The 17,855-nt window shown below is 34.2% G+C and overlaps 1 protein-coding gene across 1 annotated transcript; it reads left to right on the top strand.

Annotated features, from left to right (window-relative positions):
* The first annotated feature begins 9,417 nt into the window (after positions 1-9,417).
* LOC111406974 (ankyrin repeat-containing protein BDA1-like) lies at positions 9,418-10,512 on the top strand. The gene is made up of 2 exons (XM_023036323.1): positions 9,418-10,258; positions 10,393-10,512. The coding sequence occupies exons 1-2, from the start codon at positions 9,694-9,696 to the stop codon at positions 10,428-10,430; spliced, it is 603 nt and encodes a 200-aa protein (XP_022892091.1). The 5' UTR covers positions 9,418-9,693; the 3' UTR covers positions 10,431-10,512.
* Positions 10,513-17,855: the final 7,343 nt, after the last annotated feature.

Below are 17,855 nucleotides of genomic sequence, written 5' to 3'. Positions count from 1 at the left end.
AACAAAAAAAAAAAAAAAGGGGTTTTTTTTAAAAAAAAAAAAAAAAAAAAAAAAAAAAAAAAAAAAAAACCTAGTCAAACAGTGATATTGGTAAAATAACATTTCTTCAATGTTTTTTGGTCAAATGGCCTTCACTTACAAAATACAATAAAAAAAATAATGTCAAATATCTAAAATGCCCTCACCATGGAAAATATCCAAGTACCCCTTTCAATCCAATTAAATTCCTCAATTCATCTATAAAACACATCAACGTGCTTTTCCAATGGTTTCTTTCCTAAAATCTTGTTATTCATTGTATTCTTTTTCTATTTTCTCCAATATTGTGAGCATTTGAACAAGAATTTTGGTATCCATATTATTTACATTGAAATCTCTACTATATTTAAAGAAAAATGAAAGGTATTTTTAGAAATCTCACTTACATTGGTACTTTTATTGTTGAATATAGTATAAAATGATATTTTAATTTATTTTATTTTCTCATTTGGTGTATATTTGTACCGTCCGCAACAATTGGACGATAACGACACTCCAGTCGTTATCTGTAATATAGCATGACACTACAGTCATTATCTTCCATGTAAAACGATAGTACAACTGTAATATGTTATGATCTGTCCGTTATTGATAATATATTGTGGTTAATTTGATAATTTAAATATGGTAACTATTTTCATATTATTTTAATATGTACTTGACTCAATGAGCCATAACGAAAGATATTTATTTTTTGTTATAACAAAACATCACTGGAGCCTTTTTAGTATTTCATCTAGAAAATATAGAAATGATGTTCAAAAATTAAATATTATTGATCTAATAACAATTTATTTTTAAATATACAAGTTATCAATTATTCGTATCGTGTTTACAAAAGTAACGACACTTGTGTTGTTTTCATAACAGTAACAACACTAGTGTTGTTCTTATTTTTCATGTTGTCCAAGCAATGAGAAGATCTCTCAAATTATGTGAGTGACATGTCCATCTCGTGACTTAAATGAATTCAAATTATGGAATATCGAGGTTCGAAAGGCTCGTAACTGCTCATACTCGTGTTTATTGACAGAACGACACAAGTGATGTTTAATGGCACCTGTGTCATTCTGTTGGTTTTTCGTTTGTTTTGCTTCATTTCCACTGCGTCGATCTCAATGATCAGATCTCCTAACATAAGAAAGTCAGAATTATTGATTACGTGACGAATAACGGTAGAATTGACATAAATTGTAGATGTCGCATTGGTGAAATCACAAGTCAACATCCACATTTGTTGGAAAAATAAAAGTAATGAGAGTATCTCCCAAATTACATGAGCATCATGTCCATTTCGCAACTTAAATGTGTTCAAATTATGGAATATCGAGACTTGAAAGGCTTGTGGCTGCTCATACTCGTATTTACCGACAGAACGACACAAGTGAGGTTTAACGGCACTTGTGTCGTTTTGTTGATTTCTCCTATATTTCGCCTCATTTCCACAGCATCGACCTCAAGGATCGGACCTCCTAACTTAAGAAAGTCAGAATTATTAATTATGTGACGAATAACAGTAGAATTGGCATAGATTGTAGATGTCGCGTTGGTAAAATCACAAGTCACCATCCACATTCGCTGGAAAACAAAAGTAACGAGAGTATCTCCCAAATTATGTGAGCATCGCGTCCATCTCGCGACTTAAATGAGTTCAAATTATAGAATATCATAGTCGGGAAGGCTGGTAGTTGCTTATACTCGTGTTTATCGACAGAACGACACAAGTTACGTTTAACGGCACCTATGTCCTTCTGTTGGTTTCTCCTATATTATGCTTTATTTTCACCTCATCGACCTCAAGGATCGCACCTTCTAACATAAGAAAGTCAGAATTATTGATTACGTGATGAATAACGATAGAATTGACGTAAATTGTAGATCTTGCGTTGGTGAAATCACAAGTCACCATTCACATTAATTGGAAAAAGAAAAGTAATGAGAGTATCTCCCAAATTATGTGAGCATCATGTCCATTTTGCGACTTAAATGTGTTCAAATTATGGAATATGGATGCTTGAAATGCTTGTGGCTACTCATACTCGTGTTTATTGATAGAACGACGTAAGTGACATTTAACAGCACCTGCGTTGTTCTATTGGTTTCTCCTATATTTCGCTTCATTTCCACCGCATCAACCTCAAGGATCGGACCTCCTAATATAAGAAAGTCTAAATTATTGATTAGGTGACGAATAATGGTAGAATTGACATAGATTGTAGATGTCGCGTTGGTAAAATCACAAGTCACCATTCACATTCGTTGGAAAACAAAAGTAACGAGAGTATCTCCCAAATTATGTGAGTATCATGTCCATCCCGCGACTTAAATGAGTTCAAATTATGGAATATCAGGGTCGAGAAGGCTCGTGGCTGCTCATACTCGTGTTTATCAATAGAACGAGACAAGTGACGTTTAACGACACCTGTGTCATTTTGTTGGTTTCTCCTATATTTCGTTTCATTTCCACCACGTCGATCTCAAGGATCGGACCTCCTAATATAAGAAAGTGAGAATTATTGATTACGTGACGAATAACGGTAAAATTGACATAAATTGTTGATGTTGCTTTGGTGAAATTACAAGTCACCATCCACATTCGTTGGAAAAACAAAAATAATGAGAGTATCTCCTAAATTATGTGAGCATCATGTCCATCTCGCCACTTAAATGCGTTCAAATTATGGAATATCGAGACCTGGAAGGCTCATGGCTGCTCATATTCGTGTTTATCAACAGAACGACACAAGTGACGTTTAACGGCACCTATGTCATTCTGTTGGTTTCTCCTATATTTCGCTTCATTTCCACCGCGTCAACCTCAAGGATCGGACCTCCTAATATAAGAAAGTCTGAATCATTGATTACATGATGAATAACGGTAGAATTGGCATAAATTGTAGATGTCGCATTGCTGAAATCACAAGTCACCATCCACATTCATTGGAAAACAAAAGTAACGAGAGTATCTCTCAAACTATGTGAGTATCATGTCCATCTCGCAACTTAAATGAGTTCAAATTATAAAATATCAAGGTCAAGAAGGCTCGTGACTGCTCATACTCGTGTTTATCGACAGAACGACATAAGTGACGTTTAACGACACATGTGTCTTTCTGTTGGTTTCTCTTATATTTCGCTTCATTTCCACTACGTCGATCTTAAGGATCGGACCTCCTAACATAATTAAGTGAGAATTATTGATTACGTGACGAATAGCGGTAGAATTGACATAGATTGTAGATGTCGTGTTGGTGAAATCGCAAGTTACCATCCACATTCGCTGAAAAATAAAAGTAGCGAGAGTATCTCCTAAATTATGTGAGCCTCATGTCCATCTCATGACTTAAATGAGTTCAAATTATGGAATATCAAGGCTTGGAAGGCTCATGGCTACTCATACTCTTGTTTATCGACAGAACGACACAAGTGACGTTTAACAGCACCTGTGTCATTCTGTTGGTTTCTTCTATAATTTTGCTTCATTTCTACAACGTTGATCTCAAGAATCGGACCTCCTAACATAAGAAAATTAGAATTATTAATTACATGAGGAATAATGGTAGAATTGACATAGATTGTAGTGCCGTTTAACAACTCTTGTGCCGTATTGTTAATTTCTTAAATATTTTATTTCTTTTCCAATGCAACAGCCTCAAATATTAGATCTTCTAACTTTAAAAAGTTAGAAAGGTTGATCATGAGACAAGGAACGGTTGAATTGGCATAAATTATACGATATTGAGTTGGTGAAATCACAAGTTATTATATCAGTTCGTTAGAAAATAAAATTATTGAGCGCATCTCTCAACTTTTGTAAACGAAATGTTCATATTGCAATTGAAATGAGTTCAACTTATTGATTTTTGGGACATGGATGGGTCATGACTACGTATACTCATCTTTATAGACAGGACGACACAAGTGTCATTTAACAGTTCTTGTGTCGTTCTATTGATTTCATAAATATTTTGCTTCTTTTCCAACGCATTGACCTCAAACATGAATCCACTAATTTAAGAAAGTTAGAACATTTGATCATGTACAAAGAACAATTGAATTGATATAAGTTATACAATATCGAGTTGGAGAAATCATAGGTTATTGTATTGATTCATTAGAAAATATAATTAATGAGCATATCTCCCAGTTTTTGTAAACGGCATATCCATCTTGTAGTTGAAATGAGTTTTGGCATATGGATGAATCATGGCTGCCTATATTCGTATTTATAGTAGAACGACAAAAGTGTAGTTTTCTTTACAGTAACGGTACAAGTGCTGTTCTCATGGAAAAATTATGTTTAGACAACGGCACTTGTGTCGTTCTTTTAGAACTTTTCATCTTAGTAATGGCACAAGTGATGTTCTCAATGACCTTTTTATCCTCTAAACGGCACTTGTGCTGTTCTCTTAGAACTTTTCATCTCAATATCGACACAAGTGATTCTATTATTTTCAACGAAATACAAGTAATGAGCATATCTCTTAATTTTTTTAAATGACATATCTCCCTTGCAAGTTGAATGGATTCAACTTATTATTTCACAAGGCAAGGACAGGTCGTGGTTGCTTAAACTCATAATGATAAACAGAATGGCGCAAGTGCCATTTTATTACCAGTAACGGCACATGAGCTATTCTGTTGACTTCTCCTTTATTTTCATTTGTTTTCAACGCAACGACATTTATATTTGGCCACCCTAAGTTGTACAGTTTTCATAGTAATAATAGAAGTTTATATTTATGTTTGTCACTTGTGCTGTTCTCTTAGAATTTTTCATCTCAATAATGGCATTGATATCGTTCTTAGGGACTTTTTAACTACTGTAACGGCACTTGTGCCATTTTCATGGAGAATTATAAATCAAATATAGTGATAGTTGTGCCGTTCTCATAAACGTTTTCATCTCAATAACGATACAAGTATCATTCCCATAGACAAGTGATGTTCTCGTCTTAGTAACGACACAAGTGTCGTTCTCATGAACAATTAAATTTATAACCATAATGGTAGTTATGCTATCATTGGAATGCTAGACTAACAATTAATGAGCATATTTCTCAACTCATATTTATAGATAGTACAACGGAAGGGTCATTTTCATTTCAATGACGGCTCTTGTGCCGTTCTATTGATTTTTCCTATATTTTAATTTTATTCCAGTACAGCAATTTCATATATTGGACCACCTAATGAATCATACATATTTTCATCTAAGTAATGATGTTTGCTCTGTTCTCATAAAATTTTGTAACAAACATGAAAACACTTATATCGTTCTCATCTTTCTTTTATAAGTTCAGTAACGGTACTTATATTATTTTCATAGGTGCTTATATTTATAATAACATAACATATGCCATTATCATGAAACAACAACAAACTAGAGATATATGTATAATTAAAACGCAAATATTTAATTTAAAAGATATTAACAAAAATATAGGAAAAATCAACAAAATAGCACAAATGCCATTATTAATATGAAAACAACTCTTGTGCCATTATGGGGTTGATTGAGCCCCCCTCTCCCCATTGTTTTTTTTAACAAATGAATTTTGTAATAGTGTTGTAATGGGGAATGTATGGTTAAAAAATAAAAGAATTTTTGAGTTTGTGAGTAATAATATTTTATTAAAGAACGCGTGGTTAAAATGGGATCAAATTATTGTTCAAGAATGCATTTTGATGAAAAATGAGGCTCAAACAAAGATTATATATGTTAACACGAGTAAAAGCAGCTACAAAAATCTATGTTCTGAGTACTAATAGTGGAACTCATTTACGTTATTTATGACATTGTCAAACTTTCTATATTACATATGTTAGGGAGTCCATTATTAAATGTTGTTTTGTTGAAAAAATCGGATGTAGGCGAAAATTTCGTAACGACACTTGTGTCGTTATTGGACATAAAAATGACACTTGTACTATTACGTGTATAAATATGAGTATAAGTAGTTACGGTCCATTCTTTTCCTGAAAAATAATACTGGAACTTATTTATATTGTAATATGTACATGACACACAAAAAAATTGATAGATATGTTTATTAACTTAATCGACACATATAAATTTGATAACTTGTATTTTCACCATCTCAATAATATAAAAATTATGTCGTTTCAATCGTTCTTTGTAACTAGTCAATATTTTTGTGTTATATATGTTAGTGAGTCCATTATTAGAGTCATTTCGTTGAAAAAATTAAACTATAGCAAATAACGACTGTAGTGTCGTTTTATTTTACAGATAACGACTGGAGTAGTGTTCTATATTTCAGATAGCAATTGTAGTGTTATTAAATCCAATGGTAGCAAATAACGCAAAAAGCATACTAAATACGCAAACAATACCAACTAAATATTATTTAAAACTATATTTAATAATAAAATACAACATGGATGAAATTTCTAAGAGCATCTTTCTTCATTGAAATTTCTAAGAGCATCTTTCTTCATTCTTTCTATATAAATGTATGCTAACCAAACTCTTGTTCAAATATGATTGAAGAGAAGAAAATAAGTGAATGTAATTTTGAGAACTTAAAATTGAAGAAGATGAATAGGGGAAGAAGATGTTATTTTCAAAAGGAAAAAAAAATTAGGGTTCTAAGGTGCATTTGAAGGAAAAATGACAAGAGGAAATGATAAAAAATTTGAAGACATTAAGTTAACAACTAAAGGAGAATTTTGTCATTTTGCCAACTAAAATATTTTTTATTTTTTATTTGTTTTTATTATTGGTCAAAGGTCATTTCATCAAATATATTGTTTAGTTGGGCCAAATGGCCAAATTCCCCTATAAAATAGACAATGATCGGGTCGAAGCTCAAACTCTTGAAAACACTTCGAAAACTATATATGTATGTATTACTTGATCAAGGGTTTCATACTTATGTTTTGAACTAAGCCTTCGGCCTTAAATTGAGTCACAATTCTCGCATGAAGTCAAAATTTTCAATAAGATGTGTTTTAGGTCACATTCAAAGAGACATGAAACCAAAAAATAGTGTCACGTGTTCATGAATGCTTGTCATATATATACAACCTTATAAGTTACAATCACACAGCGTAATAAAAATCAGTGCACATATGGATAGTTTTCTATAGACTCGTGTAGACACTTGTACGTGCATACTTAAAACTATGGACTGTCACAATTTTGTTATTGGGAATCACAATCGCACAACACATTAGATCACATAATCATAATTTTCGCACAAAATGATTGAAATTTTTATCGTTGGTGCATATGACCTACCAAAAGATGTAAGATCAGTACGGAAAATATGCCCAATTATTCTGAAGAAACTCTGGATAAGAAGGAAAAGAATTATTCTGATGAAATCATTTTGGAAATTTGTGGCCAATTTTGGAAATAACCAATGCATTAGAGTTTGGACAATTCTTCCTAACAAGCTATGGAAGAAAGTGGGTGGGACAAGTGACCCAACAACATATATATATATATAAACTTTCAACTATCATATCGAGTCACATCTAACATAAAAGTTACATTTTTAAAATATCTATAAACAACTGGCTTCATGCATCACAGACATGGCCAGAGTGCAAACAGCATTATTCCACTTCAATGGATGCTGCTCAACATCCAGGTATCATTACCTTGTACAATTCAACAACGGGTTTCACACGTCACAGACACGACCAGTGTGCATATTTACGCTCAAAAAGGTTTTCTTTCAACATTGAAAAAGTGTGTTAGAGAGAGAGAGAAAAAAAAAAGTGGTGCATGAGAGAGGATAGAAAAAAAGGGTGAGAAATTTTAAAAAATTATGTGAGGAACTTTTTCCCAACATTTGAAAGTGGGAGAGTTTTCAGGTACATAGAGGAATGGAGAAAATTGCGGAAAACCGAACAATTATACAATATTCGCCTCCAACTTTTCATACTTTTGGAGAACTTCCAGCTATCTCGACTGCGGACTATAGACAAAAAAAAAAAGGGGACTCAGACTTCCTATTCAGGCACCAGTCGAGTAGGCATAATATTGAGAATGCTCATTGAATGAGCAATTCAATAAGGGAGCTCGGATCGAGTCAGTACAATTCAATTCAGTGGGATCTTTCATTCACATTTTTTTCAACCAAAAACGTTTTCTAAAACTCTTTGACCGTCGAATTAGGGCTCACTCTTTCATGGTTTAGCAGCTACTCTTTCTACAGCCTTTACGTTCTTCAGACTTCACAAATCTTTCTACCGATCCTATATACTATCCTTCATAAATAGTGAAAGTTCAATGTTCATACGAGAAAATACGAAGAAGATCTTCAGTAAATTCATAAACAGTGAAAGGTGACTATAAAACGCGTTTTGCTTGTTTCATTCGACTAAGGTCGATCCAAAAACCCCTGTTACAAATTCAATTCACGATCAACTTCAGAAACTTCTTGTGCGGTGTGCAATCGTAGGTGAAATATAAAACCGCACATTCATCTTTAAAATCATTATTATAAGTTATTGCCCCCGTCAACCTGTTGAATTTCCAACCACTGCCAGGTTAGTGAAAATGGGACCTCTACTTTTAAAATTTTTCCACAAACCTAAAAAGACACAAGAAACTTCCGCTTTCATTGTACTGGATAGCATGTTTGGAAAGTGATTACTGTGGACCTAAATTACAAATATATAAAAATCAGTGATTAAGACTATAACAAACAGAATTGGAACTTTTTTTTTCCTTTTTTAATGATGTCGACAAATTAATTTTTAATAGAGACTGGTTAATGGTCATAAAGCCACTACATCTGTGGCAAGTAATTCATGGTAAAAAAGTCATTTCTTTTGTTGTTCGGAATGATTCAAATTAGTTGTATTAAAATTTATGAGACAAAATAAGAATTCTCTTAAAGTTATGTAATCAAGCGATAAATCAAAGGTGGAAATAAGTATATTGAAATATAGGAAAAATTATTCTCGTTGATTAGAGAAATTGTTTCTACCACGAAATAACGTAAAAGGATTTCTATTTAATTAGAAAAGGTAAACCTACTACTACTTAACACCAATGACAAATGCTATAAATAATTAAATATACATAATGGATTTCACTCGTCAAAGACATGGCTGGAGTGCAGATTTACATTCAAATATGTTTTCTTTCAGCAGTGAATAAGTTTTTTAGAGAGCAAAGTGGTGCATGACAGAGGAGAGAAAAAATTTGTGAGAAATATGGAAAAAATAGAGTAAGGTAAACTTGATGAAGTAAGAAAAAACGATGTATTGTGAGGTTTTAAAGTTTATGTGGTCATCGGGGATTTGTTGAATCACGTTAAACTTGTATTTTCTCATTTCTGTCTTATTTTTGTCTTTTTGTCTTTGCTCCGCATCCCCGTGGAACTTTTTCCCCCAAGGAAAGTAAAAGTGTTCTCAGGTAATGGAATATTGAGTCATTAAAGAAGGAAATTCTTTTAAAAGATATGGAAACAGCAGGTGAGAAAATTATGGATTTTGCGTGGCATACAAAACGTGTTTGATATCAATATGATCAGAATAAAAGGCAACGATGGGGAAGTTCATGTTTTTAATTTAATCCAGGCTGTTAGAAAAAAATCACCCTTTCTGTGACTTCAGCTTAAAGCTTACAGTAAGTATATATCTTGCTTCTGCTTTGCATTCAACAAAACTTCTATGGATGCTGCTCAACATCCAGATATCGTTGCCTTGTACAACACAATTAGCACCAATCCTGACTACTTGGAAGTCCCCAATGAGATGCCGTTTGCTCAAACACCTCTTCACAATGCTGCTCGTGAAGGCCGTACCGACCTTGCTCTTGAAATCTTGAGGCTAAAGCTTTCACTGGGGAAGAAGTTGAACCTTGATGGCCTTAGCCCCTTGGACTTGGCTTTGCATAATGAACATGCCAGTACTGTGGAGCGGATTGTCAATCATGATCCAAACCTCATTCGTGTCCCAGGGAGAGGAGGAATCACTCCTTTGCATTATGTGGTGGAAACAGAAAAAGTAGATCTTTTGATCAAATTTCTTATGGAATGCCCATCCTCAATCAAGGATTTTACTATTCGAGATGAGACTGCTGTGCATATTGCTGTCAGAAGAGGAAAGTTTAGAGCTTTCAAGGTTTTGATTGGTTGGATTATGAGGGCTGGTAATGGAGAAGTTCTGAGATGTAGAGATGCAGAAGGAAACACCGTGCTGCATCTTGCAGCATTAGCAAACCAACATCAGGCATGTTGCTTTGACTAAATGTCCATTCATTCAAGCATATATTGTTCAGAGCAATAGATCCGTTTGGTATTATTGTTTAATAAGCACTTTTGTTGTTCAATAATATGTATATTTAACATAACCTGTTTTTGGGTTTAGGTTATGGAGTTATTAATCGGAAAGGTAAATATCAATGACAAGAATTTCGAAGGTAAGACAGCCATGGATATCCTAGAGCCTGGAAATGAAAATGCAAGGCAAATTTTAATTCGAGCACGAGCTAAGCATGGTACATCACTTGTCGAGGATACCACTTGTGAAGATTATTTGAGTTCAAGAATCTCGTTTTATGAAACCCATATCAAATTGGGTGTTTACCTGCAATTGGGACTGTCGGGGAGTATGCGTAATGCTATCCTAGTTGTGGCTGCGCTGATTGCAGCTTCTACATGTCAAGCTGCTTTGACTCCTGCTGATGGAAGCAATCTTGCATATTCAATATTTAACACACGTCTTCTATCTGGCATCTGGAACGTGTGCACTTCTGACATTTATTCCAAGGATTTTTATTCTCTACAAAACTCTGGTCTTACTTTCGTTGAGCTATGGACTTTTGGCAAGTTTTGGCAGTTCGCATAATTCTATACGTTTCTTCGGTTCATTGGCGATATCAGTGATGTGGCACATAGTAATAATACACCCTTGGAGTTTGCTACTAAATGAAAGGCTATATACAAGGAGATCCTTTGCCTATAGCCTTGATGACATAAAATATGTTGCATTTACCGCCAAATATGATTCTAAGAAAATCAAATAGATGGGAAGTCTGAAGATGTCAAGACAAAGGAACTGCATCGCGGCAGTGTGCAGAGTTCGATTCCCCGCAAGGTGGAATTGGCTTTGTTGCAAGCGAGAGTTACCATATGGGTTAACAGCCTTGACCTATCCATGTGCTCTCCACCCTGGCTTCTGGGAGGCACATCCTGTGATTTACCTCCTCCACAATGGCCCAGAGTAGGGTCAGTGGGGGCCTCTAAAGTTGGGGTTCAACCTTTGACAAAGGAACTGCATCAATTATTCTGTCATCCTTGGAGTTAGGTAATGAGTATCTTTGGGAGTCGGCGTCTGTCTTCAGGCGTTTGGTTGGAGTTAAGCCCACCTTTCTAGGCTTCAGGTGTTGGGCTTTTTTTATGTTAATCCTTTCCATGTGGCACTTGAACCCCTCTTCTTATGTATTTTCTTTTGTTATTTTAAACCTTTGCTTTTATATTTGGGATCTTAACATAACTCTTAGTTTTAAACATCGCATTTCATAAATAATAAATTTATTAAAATATTTAAAAAATCAAGTGATAAATAAATTTATTAAATATTAAAATATAATTTAATATACATTAATTATTTCCATCCATGCCACCTCACCAACTCCATCCTATCACCCCACTACACCACCTTCCCTCCATATCTCCACCGGAGACAGTCATCGGCTCCAACCATCATTTCGGTGGCCGCTCCAACTACTGTTCCAGCTATCACTCCAACGTTTGCTCCAACGACTATTTGGCAATCCCTCCGCCAACCTACTCCAATGATGCTAGAGCATCAGTATTTATGATCACACTTCATAGATTTAATTAAATAAATCATGTAATTTTGTATTTAAATGAATTTATCATCAAATGTCATATAATTGCCACCTAAAATGATGTTTGACACTAATTGTGATGGATAGCATTACTTTGAGGAAATTCACTAATAGGGGAATATGACAATAAAACATAGTTTGCATATTAATTGATTCAAGTAGGTATGGAATCAAATCCCTTAGAAACACGAACCCATGACCTGGATCATTTTTAACAATAATAATAATAATAATAATAACAAAATTGAAAAATTTCTCTTTTTTAAGATTTGGAATCGACTATTTTTAATATGAACGGAGTTAAAATTGTACATTTATTCTTTTGAAAATTCAAAAAATTTAAAGAAAATTATCTTAAACTACACTTGCAAACTATGAAATCAAATCTTGAAAATTGAAAGGTTGAAGCTTTTTCAATTTTTATTAGTGGAGTCGATCTTTTCATGACCCATGACCTGGCTTTTTTTATAAATTAATAAAAAAAAATTGAAACTTTCCTCCTTTATCAAACTTGGGATCAACTATTTTTAATATAAATGGAGTTAAAATTGTACATTTTAAAAAAAATAAAAAATTAAAGAAAATTAACTTGAGCTACACTTTCAAATTATGAAATCAAATCTTGAAAATCTCTAACTATTCATATGTTCACTTTATTTTGGATCCGAAACTCTGCATCTATTGAACTATTTAAATACATTAAATCTTCGAGTAATGCTATTTAATTCTACTGGAGTTGCACTCCAATCTAAGTGACGTTGATGTGGCATTTAATGATAAGTGAAATTAAATTAGTCCACATTTCATTTAACATATCATCTAGCACCATCTAGATTTGGGTTGCAATCCCAATAAGGCTACATAGTATTACTCAAAATTCTTTGTGCAAGATTCAATTTATGGAATATATTTTCTTTAAATACATGGCATCTTTGAACCAATTCTACCCTAGATACGAATTTAGATCTGACTTTTTAGCCTAATTATCATGTGAGATTCGTATATATAGGGGTAAAATTGATTCAAAGATGCCATTTGAAATAATATATGGAAGGAAGAGGTAGAAATTTTGAATTTATATGATAATTGAACATAAATAACTCAATTAAGTAAATTTGAAGTAACATAATCAGTGTAGATATTTGTGTAAAAAATGAAGTGAACTGAGAATTTATATAGAAAAAAATATGTTCATTAAAAAAAAGTTAAATTTGGACATTAGACCTTTTGCCTTGGCACCAAATGGTCATATGCCTTTTGGTTGCCCGCCAACAGTCAAAAGGAAAACAATTAGTAGCCCATGAGCCACAAGTCAACTTGCGGTCCATGTTGTTAAACCTGGCCCATGAGTCTAAGACGTGTCCACGAGCTAGATTGTAAAAATAAATTGTAATTGGTTCGATCCATGATTAGTCTCAAAATGAGATCGAGCTGCTTATGGATGGAGCCTGGACTAGCAGAGCCACGTGCAGCTCGATTTGTTTGTCACCCGTCCTTCGTAGATTTTTGTTTTTGACTTTTTAAAAAGTAATATTTTCACGTTCTTTGCCACATTCCGTTTTTTCGTGTTCATTTTCGTGCTAGCTAAATTAATAGATGTTTGATTCAACCCAAATATTAGGATGAATGAAAACGAACCTTTTGTTTCACAATTATTTTACAACTTTGGACTTGCGAAATTCATCCATGGTGGAGATTGACTCGTCTCAGCCAATGAGTTGAACCTTTAAAAGTGAACCCATTTGGTTAGAATTGTTTGGAATGTGAACATTCAAGTATCTTGTCCCCTTGAAATAAGATAAATAACCTCTTGACCACGTGACAGCGAAGGGAGAGCTCCACGTGGTGAAAAAGGGTTATTGAGCATTCGAGAAAGGTTTTCTGTAGAATCTTGTGAAAGTAACAATCTGACCAAGTGAGTAATTATCATGTATAGTAGAACTATCAAGAATGATAAAGTTATTACAAGCCCTTCAATAGTGAAGCGACATGTGTCTCGAAATAGTGAAAAGATTGAAAATCTCATATACCTAAGACATCTATCCTGGAAAATCATAACTAAAGGGAGGGAAGCCTAGCTCAGTTCTTGCTCTTCATCCTCTAGCATTTATTGATAGCAATTCTCACCATAAAGTATCACTTAAGGTGCTATGGTGATCGAAGAAAGGCAATTGAAGGGTGGTTTGTTATGTTGGCTTCAATTCCTAAGGTGATCGAGTTGATTGATATTGTATCATTCCCTAATATACCCAAAATTGTAATTCTATAATTAGAAAAATTAAAAAATGCCCAATAATATTTAATTATCCCCATGAACTATAAATAATGGGTGATACATTCACATCATACTTTTTGTTAATTATACTATATTTTACTTGCAATAAAGATCCTTAAATTTTGCTTATTTTTGCACTTATATCTCTAAGTTATTTTGTCATACTTGTATCATCAAACTTTATTAATTAGCACATATTATTAGATAAGCAGGATAAAATACAAATTTACAAAAAGTTCGATAAACTGCAAAGATCCTGAAGTTTTATTTATTGCCCTAATATATTGTATAAGCAAGATAAAATACAAATTTACATAAAATTCGAAAAACTATTTTCCTCCAGCTAACAAAATATCTGGGCAAATATCGTAATTAGATAGAAGATATGGTAATTAATTAAATATCAAAATATGAATGCGATGATTAAAGAATTAGAGACACTATTGCCAAAACGACCAAAAATTGGAGATCTTCATTGCAATTAAAATGTAGTGTTATTAACAAAAATTGTGGTGTGAATATAATGACCCATAAATAATTTAAGTTGGACTATAAAGCACCGTTTTGCCCTCAAATGACTGTTTTGATCCTCCAATTATATTTTCCCTCAAGTTTTTTCTCCAATGATTTAGACTATTTGTGATTTAATCATATTAAAAATATTTTGATAAACAAAATATCCAAATCATGAGAGCTCAGTTTATTCCTCAACTCTTCATTTTTATTGGTTTTAAACGAGTGTGGTTCAAGTTATGAATATATTAATCAATAAGGTTAGCATAAATGCAAACAACTTTTAAGGTAATATAGTATTTCTTCCTCTATTTATAGTATTGGTATTATCATCTTTGCATTATTAGTACCACTCTTTCTTCCTCTATTTATAACATATAGCTCGTTGGAAGTAGTTGGATGAAAAGCGCAACTTACAAGATCTGTCGACTACAACCTTGATGAAGTGAAATATCGGGTATTTTCCAGCAAATATGCATCAAGAAGATGTGAAGATGAAGGAAATTTGTCAAGTATTCTCTCATACATATACGTGGAAATAGCTAATTTTTCTATAGAGCATGTAAAGACCCCATCTAGACAGCAAAATGCTTTATACTACTCGGATAGTGTGGACCTGTATGATTGTGTAATCGTACTTTCTTCCATACCAAGAAATAACATCGCGACCTAAACTATGATATATAGTTGGCTACTTCTTTGTAGTCTATGATTAGGTGACTGAAATTTTTCGATGCAGAGAAATAAGATCATAAAGATAACTTGTAATCGACTTTTTTTGATTCCACAATACCGATTTAGATAAAGGAAATCAAAAAATGAAAAAACCCCCACAACTTTTATTTCTCAATCCAAAGCCACAGAAATACGCTAATTGCTGAACATAGTAAAAATTGCACTCACGGTCCTTATTCTGTATCTATGAAGGAAGTAAGCTCTTACGCAATAAGTTCTTATGCCCTTGCCCCTTGGGTCTTGTGTTTCAAATTGTGAATCATTTGCCTCAGTTTGAAAAAAACGTAGCTGTTGACACATAAAAATTCTGCCCAAATCGAACGGCCCAAGGAATGAAGCCCAATTGGATGATCCCCAAATCAGATAGCTCAAAGAATGAAGCCCAATCAGACAATTCAGGATGAAGGCCCAAATAGGAAGGCCCGTGAATGCGGTAACACCATCGCCCAAACTTGCAAGTTGCCCAAGGTCTTAGCAAACATGAAGTGTTATGGTTATCAAGAAGGGAAGTTATTAAAGCAGTTATTAAGTAGCCCTATCACGTTCCACGATTCAAGAAATTCAATCGAAAATGGTTGAACGACAAAGAGTAATGGCAGCAGTTAAAAAGGTAGTTCCATGACAAGTTGGCCATTACGAGGAAAGTGGGCAGTTAAAGAACGATCAAGCGGTTTTTAGGCCGTTGATCACAAAGAGATCATCTAGGGAGTATAAAAGGAAGAAAAGACATAGAGCAAAGGGTCCGAATAAAAAAACTCTCGAACAGAGAACATGTAATTTTAAATTTCTTAGTTTAGATTTAAACGCTTCTTTCAGTAACTCATGTGCTTGCGCCCCTTGGAGGCATTCTGTTTTTAGTTTCCGATTGTAAAGTCATAGCCAATAAAGAACACTCATTTTTGGGACTTTGTCTCAAGAGATTTGTCCCTTACACAATCGTCTGATCCCTTTTTAATTGTTAGCGACAAACCCGCGCGAAATAATTTGGCACGCCCAGTGGGATAGTGGTGTTTGGTGTTGAAAATACAAAAGGTGAAACAATATGCCTTAGAGATTCGATAAGGAAGCAGCAAGTTAGGGAAGAATCCAGTCTGTGATCGAGTGATATGAGGAGCAGCATGCCTTTCCACGAACAGATGGACAGAATCAGAGCAATAACAATCGTTACGAACCAATGACAGAGTTGAGTCCTCGAACCATGCGTGCACTACTTGGAGAACTCACACAAGATGTCGTTGAACAGTTAAATCTTCGAAGTATTCATAATATGGAAAGATTTACCCAAAATGGGAATGCACATTATAACAACATGGCCAAACAACTAAACACTTTGAACGAAATAATGAATAAGTTAGTAGGCCAAATATGTCAACCGGTTATGCCTCTTGCAAACCACTTTCAAACTAGAACAATTGTGGGATATAATCCCTCAGTCCTAAATCCGAATCAAGGGGTAGAACCACTTTCTGGTCACTCTACTTCAAACCAAAGGGGTGGTGCAGTGCCAAATCAGAACAATGATAGTGGTACGCCTAACTTGGGGGGTAATCCAAATGTAAGAGATAATGTCCTAAACAATGGACAGAATACCTCACATGTTAATGAGGGAATAGATGTTCAAGCTACTGGTAATGGCCCTAATTATGGTAACTTTGTTGCCAATCAAGGACCAAACATCAGGCCTCATGCAAATCAACCGGTTAACCAACCTGTAGGAATTCCATATGACCCCAACGTCATGTTGAGGAATCAGATTATGGAAATCGTACAGGATCAAATAGATTTTTGGGTGCGTCCTGTCATTAGGCCGACTTACACAAAGCCATATCCTGATTGGGTAGACTAAGCATATCCATGGCCTAGAGGGTATAAAGTGCCAGAATTCTCATTGTTTACCGGTTTAGGAGAGGTGTCTACTCTAGAACACATAGGGCAATTCACATTGCAAAGTGGTGATGTAACTGATTACCATAAAATGAGGCTTTTCCCAAGTTCATTAATAGGAGTAGCTTTTTCCTGGTTCATCAACTTGTCAGCGAACTCTGTTCAAACATGGTAACAATTGGAACAGTTATTTCACACTCAGTTTTATAAAATTGAGTCTGAAGTCACTTTGGCTGATTTGGCGAATCTACGTCAAATGCCAAACGAATGGGCAGAAAGTTTTCTCCAAAGGTTCAAGACAGCAAGAAGCAAGTGTTTTGTACCTCTGCCCGAAAAAGAATTTGTCAAAATCGCTCAAGGTTGTTTGAGCTTTGATTTAAAAAAGAAATTTCAGGACAAGGAATTTCCTGATCTTTTCCAGTTGAGTGCGAATGTGATTAGGTATGAACGACTGATAAGAGAGGAAGAGCATATGAAAAATTCTAGTAAAGAGACTTATTACAAAGATCTAAATTTTAACGTTCATACAATCAGCGACGAGTCATACGATCAGGCCGAAATGTGTTTGGC

This window comes from Olea europaea, chromosome 12, assembly GCF_002742605.1.
Source record: "Olea europaea var. sylvestris chromosome 12, O_europaea_v1, whole genome shotgun sequence".
In the NCBI taxonomy this organism is placed as follows: Eukaryota; Viridiplantae; Streptophyta; class Magnoliopsida; order Lamiales; family Oleaceae; genus Olea; species Olea europaea.
The sequence above is the reverse complement of the archived record's forward strand: the minus strand, read 5'-3'. Positions and strand labels throughout refer to the sequence as shown.